The sequence below is a fragment of the Aulostomus chinensis genome, chromosome 6 (assembly GCF_037954235.1).
Source record: "Aulostomus chinensis isolate RoL2024-O1b breed Wild chromosome 6, RoL_Achi_v1.0, whole genome shotgun sequence".
NCBI lineage: Eukaryota > Metazoa > Chordata > Actinopteri > Syngnathiformes > Aulostomidae > Aulostomus > Aulostomus chinensis.
This window is the reverse complement of record NC_141325.1, coordinates 363,486-375,000: the sequence shown is the minus strand read 5'-3', so window position 1 is coordinate 375,000 and position 11,515 is coordinate 363,486. Positions and strand designations below refer to the sequence as shown.

Genomic DNA, 11,515 nt, shown 5'->3' with positions numbered 1-11,515 from the left:
TATCTATCATCTATCTATCGATCATCCATCGATCTATCTATCTATCTATCTATCTATCATCCATCGATCTATCCATCTATCTATCTATCTATCTATCTATCATCCATCTCTCTATCTATCATCTATCTATCTATCATCTATCTATCTATCATCTATCTATCTATCTATCTATCCATCTATCTATCATCTATCTATCTATCATCCATCGATCTATCTATCTATCTATCTATCTATCTATCTATCTATCTTTCTATCATCCATCGATCTATCCATCTATCTATCTATCTATCTATCTATCTATCATCCATCTCTCTATCTATCATCTATCTATCTATCATCTATCTATCTATCATCTATCTATCTATCTATCTATCTATCTATCATCCATCTATCTATTTATCATCTATCTATCATCTATCTATCTATCTATCATCCATGTATCTATCTATCTATCTATCTATCTATCTATCTATCTATCATCTATCTTTCTATCTATCTATCATCTATCTATCTATCCATCTATCTTTCTATCATCTATCTATCTATCTATCTATCTATCTATCTATCTATCTATCTATCTATCATTTTCTCTGGTCAGATGTTCTGACCCAACCTTTCAGTCATTTGATCCTGACAGGAAGTGCAGGGTGAAGTATGTGGGTGTGTTCTCCTACCTCTTGCTGCTGGGTGTGGCCTCTCTTCAAACCTGGAACATTCAGCCATGTGAGTCCAGTGCTGCGTCCGAATTGCCAAGTACCAACCTACATCCTCCTGCTACGACCTACCGCTACAACCTAAATATGGTGCCACCATTCAGACACCCTAGAAGATTGGTGGTGAAGCGCGACCTCTGCTGGCTGAGCACAGATACTGCAATTACACTATATTGCCAAAAGTATTTGCTCACCCACCCAAATTATCGGAATCAAGTGTTCCAATCACTTCCATGGCCACAGGTGTACAAATGAAGCACCAAGGCCTGCAGACTGTCTTTACAAACATTTGTGAAAGGATGGTCGCTCTCAGGAGCTCAGTGAATTCCAGCATGGAACTCTGATAGGATGCCACCTGTGCAACAAATCCAGTCGTTACATTTCCTCACTCCTAAATATTCCACAGTCAACTGTCAGCTGTATTATAAGGAAATGGAAGTGTTTGGGAACGACAGCAACTCAGCCACGAAGTGGTAGGCCACCTAAACTGACGGAGCGGGGTCAGCGGATGCTGAAGCGCATAGTGCGAAGAGGTCGCCAACTTTCTGCAGAGTCCATCACTGCAGACCTCCAAACTCCATGTGGCCTTCAGATTAGCTCAACAGCAGTGCGCAGAGAGCTTCATGGAATGGGTTTCCATGGTCGAGCAGCTGCATCCAAGCCATACATCACCAGGTGCAATGCAAAGCGTCAGATGCAGTGGTATAAAGCACGCCGCCACTGGACTCTAGAGCAGTGGAGGCGTGCTCTGGAGTGACGAATCACACCTCTCCATCTGGCAATCTGATGGAAGAGTCTGGGTTTGGCGGTTGCCAGGAGAACGGTACTTGTCTGACTGCATTGTGCCAAGTGCAAAGTTTGGTGGAGGGGGGATTATGGTGTGGGGTTGTTTTTCAGGAGCTGGGCTTGGCCCCTTGGTTCCAGTGGAAGGAACTCTGAATGCTTCAGCATACCAAGACATTTTGGACTATTCCATGCTCCCAACTTTGTGGGAACAGTTTGGAGCCGGCCCCTTCCTCTTCCAACATGACTGTGCACCAGTGCACAAAGCAAGGTCCATAAAGACGTGGATGACAGAGTCTGGTGTGGATGAACTTGACTGGCCTGCACAGAGTCCTGACCTCAACCCGGTAGAACCCCTTTGGGATGAATTAGAGCGGAGACTGAGGGCCAGGCCTTCTCGGCCAACATCAGTGTGTGACCTCACAAATGCGCTTCTGGAAGGACGGTCAAAAATCCCCACAAACACACTCCTAATCCTTGTGGACAGCCTTCCCAGAAGAGTTGACGCTGTTCTAGCTGCAAAGGGTGGACCCACGTCATATTGACTAGGAATGGTCAAAAGCTCATATGTGAGTCAAGGCAGGTGAGCGAATACTTTTGGCAATATTGTGTAGGTAAACAGCACCAACGAAAGCCCCACCTGCTGGCCTGACTGTGGTACTGCACTCCACTCTGAGCACCTTTCACTCATTCTCTATTATTAAGCACATTAACACACCTTTAGTCATCAACAACAACTATAAATCTTGGTGTTCATCAGAATGGGAGACTGTTGGTGGCGCTAACTTGGCTTGAGGGTCCACAAGTTTTTAGGGGACGAAGAAGAAGTCCGCGGTGCATTGTGGGCCATAGGTTGTTCCGTAGGATGCACCTGAACCGACCTACAATGTGGGCGTGTTTAGGCTGGAATTTAGGTTGAGAAGTAGGTCGCTACTCACGCCAGTTGTGGTTTCGGACAGCCTCCGACCTGCTCTGAGACCTAGGATCAGACCTACTTGGCAATTCTTGACTCAGGAAGTCATCATCATGAACTGGTCCCAGCAGACTCCACGTTCTGGTTCATGAATGTTTGTGAGGACATTTGGATCAGACCCAACTATGTTAGTTCAGTCAAGGTTCTAAGTTTGGACCTGGGTTCAGGTTCAGTTTTGGGATCAAGGAGTGCTCCCAAGTATGGACTGGAGGAGTGTGTGTGTGTGTGTGTGTGTGTGTGTGTGTGTGTGTGTGTGTGTGTGTGTGTATGTGAGAGAGAGAGAACAGCTGACACTAGTCTATTTATAGTCCCTCAGAGTCTCAGACCTTGTCCCCCCAGCGGTTTTGCAACACCTACAGCATGCCCGCCAGCCAGATCCGGTGCCGGCCCAGAGACCGGGCCGATGTCCTGAACCGGCCTGAGTTCCTGTCCCTGAACCAGCCTTCCCGACGGGAGCAGGGTGAACATAGGGGGGGCAGCAGCCCACGGCGAGCCCCCCTCCGACAGAAGGGTCAGCAGGAGGACTCATCCACCAGGTAGGACTAACAGGCTCCGCCCTCTGAAATTACAGCCCATATGTAGAGCACAAACAGGTGTTCGCCACCAAAACCAGTACCAGGTACTTCATTTATAAATGTTTTACATGCACTGAGGAAGACGCACGCCACCTTCTACTGACTCATGCTTCAGAGAAACTGGCAACACTGACTGATGCTGAAAATTAACCCCACTCATGTCATACTAAGCACCATCATGTATGTCATGTATGTCCAGACGTGTCAGACACGTCTGTCTGTAGCAGCTGCACTGACCTGGTCCATGAGCACTGATGACTAGGAAATGTAGTTCTCAGTACCAGCCGGATCCACTCGAGCCTCCTTCACTAAGAATCATCAGTTCAGCAGCTGGACTCTCCTTTGAGAGTGAAGACATTTCCCCTTTCATCCAAGAAGCTTCTTCAGTTCTACATTTCTGGTGGGAGGTGTCAGGTATACAACCACCCAGGTGGATGGTGGCGAAAACAAGTGGTCGTAAGGCCAGAACAATAAGCTGGTTAGGTGGTCATGTGAGCTGTTGGCCTCAGTTTAGGGTCGTTACCCCTCCCAGCAGGAAAGAGCACACACGGATCAGTTTCTCCTGTTTGACTCACACCACCCACTCCAGCACAAACTAGGGGTGATCCGAACTATCAAACACAGAGCACCAAATATCCCTTCTAGAACAGATGGGAAGAGAAGGAAACACAACCACATCCATTCAGCCCTCCAAACTGGGCTTTCATTAAAACTGCCAAAAAGCCCAGGGAGGAGAAGAAAGATGAACCCCAGAGAAGAGGAGCGTTGTCACCCCAGGGGTCTCAGAGGAACTTAGAAGGATCTTTAACACAAATCAGATCCCCGTGCACTGAGGCCCAGCAACACCCTGAGGCAAAAACTTGTCCATCCTAAAGACAAGGTTCCAAGGCATAAACAGAGTCATGTTGTTTATGCAGTCCAGTGTAACGAGGAGCACTCTGACCTTTACAGGGGAGACAAAACTACAACTAAACAAACGCATGGCGCCACACAGGAGGACTACAACCTCAGGCCAGGACTCAGCAGTCCACCTCCACCTCAAGGAGAAGGGAAAACTACAAGGTGTGCATTCTAGCCAGAGAGGACAGAAGGGTTGAAAGAGGGGTGAAAGAAGCCGATCATGTCAAACTAGAACATCCATCTCTGAAAGGAGGAGGGGGCCTCAGACACCACCTGTTACCCACCTACAATGCCGTCCTCAGATCCTCCCCAGGAGGTGCAGCCAGCTTTCACGCCTTCACCCAGGTGACCTGAACAACCCCCCAAGAGGCCTGAGAGGGGTAACAACCCGAAACTGAGGCCAACAACTCACATGACCACATAACCAGCCTATTGTTCTGGCCTGACCACCACTTGTTTTTGCCACCACCCCCCTGGGTGGATGTATACCTGACACCTCCAACCGGAAATGTAGAACAGAAGAACCTTCTTGGATGAGAGGAGAAACATCTTCACTTTCAAGAGGAGAGTCCAGCTGCCTGACTGATGATTCTTGAGAATGACGATGACTGCGAATATACACAGATACATCCTTCACCTCACACTCTTCTCTACTCACTCTCCATCTCACACTCTTCATCGCTCACTCTTCACCTCACACTCTTCACGTCACTCTTCATCGCTCACTCTTCACCTCACACTCTTCACTACTCACTCTTCACTTCTCACTCTCCATCTCACACACTTCACATCACACTCTTCACTTCTCACACTTCACCTTACACTCTTTACTAGTCACTTTTCACCACACACTCTTCACTACTCACTCTTCACCTCACACTCTTCAATACTCACGCTTCACCTCACAATCTTCACTATTCACACTTCACCTCACAGTCTTTACTAGTCACTTTTCACCACACACTCTTCACATCAAACTCTTCAATACTCACTCTTCACCTCACACTCTTCACATCACACACTTCATCTCACACACTTCACATCACACTCTTCAATACTCACGCTTCACCTCACACTCTTCACTACTCACTCTTCATCTCACACTCTTCACATCACACCCTTCACCTCACACTCTTCACTACTCACTCCTCATCTCACACTCTTCAGTACTCACTCTTCACCTCACACTCTTCACTACTCACATTAACACCTCACATTCTTCACTTCTCATTCTTCATCTCACACTCTTCTCTACTCACTTTTCACCACTTACTCGTCATCTCATTCTTATCTAGTCACTTTTCACCACACACATTTCACCACACACTCTTCATCTCACACTCTTATATACTCAACTTTCACCACACACTCTTCACTACTCACTCTTCACCTCACACTCTCCACTACTCACTCTTCATCTCACACTCTTCACCTCACACTCTTCACTACTCACACTTCACCTCACATTCTTTACTTGTCACTTTTCACCACACACTCTTCACATCAAACTCTTCAACACTCACTCTTCATCTCACACTTTTCACATCACACACTTCACCACACACTCTTCACCTCACACTATTCACTACTCACTCTTCATCTCACACTCTTCACATCACACACTTCACTACTCACTCTTCATCTCACACTCTTCTCTACACACTTTTCACCACATTTTCTTCATCTCACACTCTTCTTGACTCACTTTTCACCTCACACTCTTCACTACTCACTCTTCATCTCACACTCTTCACATCACACACTTCACATCACACTCTTCAATACTCACTCTTCACCTCACACTCTTCACTTCTCATTCTTCATCTCACACTCTTCTCTACTGACTTTTCACCACTTACTCGTCATCTCACTCTTATCAAGTCACTTTTCACCACATACTCTTCACTACTCCCTCGTCACCACACTCTTAACCTCACACCCTTCACCACTCACTCTTCACCTCACACTATTCACTACTCACTCTTCATCTCACACTCTTCACATCACACACTTCAATACTCACTCTTCATCTCACACTCTTCTCTACCCACTTTTCACCACATTTTCTTCATCTCACACTCTTCTTGACTCACTTTTCACCTCACACTCTTCACTACTCACTCTTCATCTCACACTCTTCACATCACACTCTTCACTACTCACACTTCACCTCACACTCTTTACTAGTCACTTTTCACCACACACTCTTTACATCAAACTCTTCAACACTCACTCTTCACTACTCACTCTTCACATCACACTCTTCACTACTCACTCCTCATCTCACACTCTTCACTACTCACATTAATACCTCACACTCTTCACTTCTCACTCTTCACCTCACACTCTTCACTACTCACATTAACACCTCACACTCTTCACTTCTCATTCTTCATCTCACACTCTTCACCACTCACTCTTCACCTCACACTTCATTACACTCTTCACGATGAATTCTTTACAAACTTTTCACCATTCTCGCTTTAGACAGTCTTCACTCCATAGTTTTCACAACACACTCTTCTGAGGCGGATACATTTGTGCACATTTCCAGGTAGACTGATGTATAACGGTTGTCAGGTGTAGGACAAATATGCATATGGTTTAATAAATACGATTTTTTTTTGTGCCACACTATTTCTGTGTTTCATCTGTACACCATCTGTATTCACTTTCCTGGAACCAGTTTTATAAACAAGGCCCCTGATCCATCAGTGTTTGTGTTCTTGAGGGGGTCCAGGGAGTCCTCAGATGGGCCAGCTGGAGGTGATGGCAGTGTGAAGGAGGAGCCCAAGTGGCCGGAACAGGACTGTATGCAGTTGAATCCTTCATTCCGTGGTATTGCCATCAGCTCTCTACTAGCAATTGACATCAGCCTGTCCAAGCGTCTGAGTGTGTGTGTGAAGCCTCACGGCTCTGGGGGCCCGCTGCACTCCATGGTGACTCTATTGGCCCTCAGTGGACACGCCCTCCCCTGGATATGTGGCACTGCCATCTGTCTGTGGAGGAGCAGCACGCTGGCAGGACAGGAAGTCCTGGTGAACCTGCTGCTGGGTAAGTGAGAGTCCAGAATCCAGACAGGTGTGAGCCATCAGTCTACATCAGTTGGTCACACTAAGTCAGTTAATAATCAGTCTAAGTCAGTTCACTGTAGTTAATAATCGTCTACGTCAGGTAATTAAAAGTCTACCTAAGTTCAGACTTATTATGTCCCGTCTTTGTGGCAGCTCTGATCCTTGATGTGATGACAGTCGCTGGGATACAGAAGTTGGTGAAACGCAGAGGGCCCTGGGATTTTCCTCTGGGGATTTGGGACTACGTTGCCATGGATATGTATTCTTTCCCAGCGGCCCATGCCAGTCGAGCTGTCATGGTGTCCAAGTTCTTGCTGAACCACCTGGTTTTAGCGGTCAGTGAATTCCCATCATTTGGCGTGTGTGTATGGTTATTGCGTTAAACATTGGACCAGACACCATGAAGCTGTTGAACTCCGCTCTTGGACCTGACTGGGTTTTGGTACATGTCAACATTATCATGCAATGTTCCTACTGCTGTTCTGTTGTACCACATTCAAGTTTCCATTAATCTCACTCCCTCAGCCACAGAGACCAGTGATGACATGTCCTTCTTTAAAGCTTTGGCCTCCTGGTCCACAGGTGACCTCACTAAAACTCCTGCAACATAAACCATTCATCAGAGATCAGCTCCACCCATTCCTCAGACCATTAACCCGGTCTATTTCTAACCCTCTGTTCCTGACACACTCTCCAACTCGAACAGTAATGTAGAAGAATTGTTTTTTGACATCTTCAATGGCATCATCATCCAAACATGGCCTCAGTTCTTCTTTGAGCTTTGAGTGAAATGTTTGACTCCAGGTTCACCCTGGGTTGCTCTGATGCAACCCGTGTCACTATGATGAGGATGTCAAGGATCATATGACTCACCTGTCCTTTCTCTTCATGAATACTTCGCTTGATGTTCCACAGCGACATGGATAATACTCCATTGTTTATATGTCGCCAGGTTACATGAGAGCACATTGACAAACTTTACCTTTGCAGTGTTTCGGCAGCACAGACACTGAACCTTGTTGGGTTTGTTGCTGCCGGTTCACTGCGCGTTGGGGACATTCTCTGAGAGTCTATGTCTCATGTTGTTGTCTTGCCGTTGTGTCAGGTGCCCCTGCGGATCCTCCTCTACCTGTGGGTATTCCTAGTGGGTGTGTCGCGGATGCTGCTGGGTAAACACCACCTGTCAGATGTCAGTTGTGGCTTCGCTCTTGGCTTCCTGCACTTCAAGCTGGTGGAGTCGGTTTGGCTCGACTCAGTCACCTGCCAGACGCTCATCTCCATCGGCCTGCTACGCTGGACACCACTGGTTTAGCCATCGCACTGTCACTGACCTCCTGTGACAAACAGCCTGGACCCTCATCTACGAGCCTGACATCATCACATTGATGCTGTCACAGTCAACTTCCTGCCGCTCATACATGAGATCAGAGCTCCGGCAAGCGTCCACGTTGGACCGGCTGGCTCAGCTGACGGCGAAGATGATGCTCCAGTCAACGTCTGCTTCAACATGATTTGTTGTGTTTTCACGTGTTCACACTTCGTCTGCCGTCATCTTGAACCAAGTTTAGCCGTCCGTGTTTGTCTGATCCAATAAATATAAATAAATAAAAGCTGGCACTTCTGATCTGAGCTTCCTTTCACTGGTTGATTGGTGTTCTTATTCACGTAAAGGGTCAGAGACGTCACTTCTTCCTCACACTCTTGGAGGTCACTTCCTGTTTATTTCTATTCTGTTTGCACCATTATGTGAAACAGCATTGACCTTTGACCTGTAACTGTTGTCCATCATTTCCTCATTCCTTCGGATGGACGCTGACATGATGAACTGTTACACATCTGACGTAGGTGAAGAAATGACTGATTTCATCATTAAAAAGGTTGAGGGTCATCAATTCTCAAACGTGAACATGTGACAGTGGACATCATCAGAAGTGGGCAGAGGTGGAACACTGCATCATGGAAAAAATAAAGGTCCTCAGGACACCACTTTGGATGTATGTGGCAGGAAACACGGTTCTACCAGAGAGTGTCTAAGAGGGAGAGAAGTCACACTCGAGTTACTTCCCTTTTTCTGAACTGTTTGCAGTAACACATCTGTCCATGTGAGGGCGCTTGCAGGGGAGTGGAGAATAAGTGGGGGTCTATGGGGCAGCACCCTAATCAAACTACTTTTCATATATATATATATATGTGTGTGTGTGTGTGTGTGTGTGTGTGTGTTGTTCAGCAGCAGCATCCATGTTCCTGCTGCCTCGTACTGAAGCAGTTTTACTCTGCAAAGGAGGGATCTGATAAACTCCTCCTATCGCCATCTGTGTTTAACTTTATTAGGAATGGTGTTGGTTTATTGATGAAGCTACTGGACTGAGGACAGGAGAGAGAACAGGGACAGGACAGGGAAGACAAGGGGGGGGGACAACAACAGCAAAAAAAGACAGCAAAAACAATAACAGAAAAAAATGAAGCACACTGGTTGCAGGTTTTCCAATGCAAATTTACCATCTTGTTACTACAGTTTAAAATAAATGTGTGAACGTGTATCAGTTGTGCACCACGTGTGTGTATGTCTGTGTGCTACGGTTTGTCCTTGGATGCTGTGGGTAGCTGACTGTAGCTGATGTGGGGGACCAGAACAACACGCCCCCCGTCCAGGATAGCAGGCAGGTCAGGACCAAGCCACCAGGGCACCCAGCAACCCCCAGGACACAGGGAGCCCCCCCCCCCCCCCACACACACACACACCAGGACCGCCACCCCCAAACAAAATAAATAAATAAAATGACTGCACACCCTCGTCTTCCTCCGCCCATAGAGGGCGGAGCTCTCCCCAGATGCAGGTGTAGTCCAGGGCACCTCAGACCTAGTAAGACTGCCAGCCAGGGGCCCACCACACAACGGCAAGGCCTGTGACCAACCCCAGCCCAACCACCATGCCAGACCACCGCCCCCCCGCCCCAGCCGTCCCCCCATCCCAACATGGGTGCAGGGTGCGTGTTGTGCATGGGAATGTAGATGCGATTACTAGGATGTAGTTAAAATTGGGGGAGGCACCCAGGGCATGGGAGCAGACGGCGGAGCTCCAGTACATCCCCATGCACTCCCCCAAGCCCTTGATGTCTACTATGTGATTAAAATTGGGGGGTCCAGCCCCTCAAGGCCTCGTGTCACATAAGATGTGGTGTGATGGGACAGAGAGGTGATAAGAGGGGGCGAAGCATGGGCTGGACCCACAGGGGGCCAACTTCCAGACTGGCGCCCCTGGCCACCACTGTCACCACCTGCAACCAGCCAACAGGGAGTCCAGGCTACCTGGTCCAGGGCCGAACCAGAGCACCAAGGGGCACCGTCCAGGGATCCGGACAGAGTCCACCACCCCATCATGACGGGCCCCCTAGCCAGCAGCTCATGGTCAGGGCACCCAGTCTGCACTGAGGAGGCCAGCCACACCCCTCCTATGTTCCCCCACATCTTCCCATCGTCCCGGAGTGGTGACAGTCCAAGACCCCGCACCAGGGCTCAGCCTGCCCAAGGATGGGGCCGAGGCAAGCGCATCCCACCCAAATGTGGGCGAGACCTCCCCGGGGGTGTGGGCAGGGTCCCAGGCTGGCAGGTCCCAGGTCCCGAACCATCCACCTCCCTCTCTACCCCCCTCTCCATCCCCCTCCCCCTTCCCCCTCCCCTCCCTCTCCACCCCCCTCCTAACCCTCCCTACCCACCCTCCCCGCCTCCTCCCAATGTCCGGGGGCAACCATGCCCCAAGCCGCCACAGTGGGCCCCGGCACGCCCCACCAACACGCAGGGACCTCGCCAGGAGACCGGCACAGACCCCAGCCACTGCCTGCATCGCGAGGAAGCCCTGACCCAGCCCAAAGACCCTCCACCCCCAATCCCACAGGGTGCCACCATGCTAGGGGAAGTAGCCCCCACGTCCCCCCACACAGGCGAGATAATTTTGAATAATTTTTTTGACAAGTAATTTAAAAGTTGCACTCAAGAGTTGGGGCTAAGAAAATACACTTTGCTGGATATTTTATTTTTTAAGTTCACTTATCTGTTCTAAAAAGACGTTTCAAAAAATGCGATGACGTCACAGATGCCGTACTGCCTTACGACAATTTCGGAGTCACTTTGGCACTTCTGCAGAAGTGACGCCGGCCGTGTGTGGGAGCCCGTTTAACGTTTATTAGCCAAATTTGACTATCTGAAATTAACATTATAGATATCAATAATCTCATTTTGACTAGTCGTAAGGATGTTTTGACTAGTAAGCGTTTCCATTAAAGATATCTATAAATTCATTCTGCCTGGTCAAAGGTACAGTTAAAGATAATCCGAAATGACGTAACCCCCACACCTCCAGATTATCTGTCCTCAGGTTCTGACAAGGCAGCAGGAGAGTGAATGAGGTCAGACCTGCGCTGGCCATGCAGGGCGTCCAGGCTCACTGGTAAACTCTCCACTGGAGGTTGGCTCAGGAAGCAACACGGCGTTAGCAGA

General features: G+C 48.4%; 1 protein-coding gene across 2 annotated transcripts in view; it reads left to right on the top strand.

The window, feature by feature from the left end:
• LOC147259566 (inactive phospholipid phosphatase 7-like) overlaps positions 1 to 9,039 on the top strand; it is a 23,177-nt gene extending 14,138 nt beyond the window's left edge. The window contains exons 2-5 of one of the 2 annotated variants that reach the window (XM_086205590.1): positions 2,809 to 3,005; positions 6,676 to 6,998; positions 7,172 to 7,353; positions 8,124 to 9,039. In XM_086205590.1, the coding sequence (XP_086061716.1) occupies positions 2,830 to 3,005; positions 6,676 to 6,998; positions 7,172 to 7,353; positions 8,124 to 8,330 (888 nt within the window). In that variant the 5' untranslated portion in view covers positions 2,809 to 2,829 and the 3' untranslated portion in view covers positions 8,331 to 9,039. Of the gene's footprint in view, positions 1 to 2,777; positions 3,006 to 6,675; positions 6,999 to 7,171; positions 7,354 to 8,123 lie in introns of both variants that reach the window. The other variant, XM_086205589.1, reaches the window with a different exon arrangement.
• Positions 9,040 to 11,515: the final 2,476 nt, after the last annotated feature.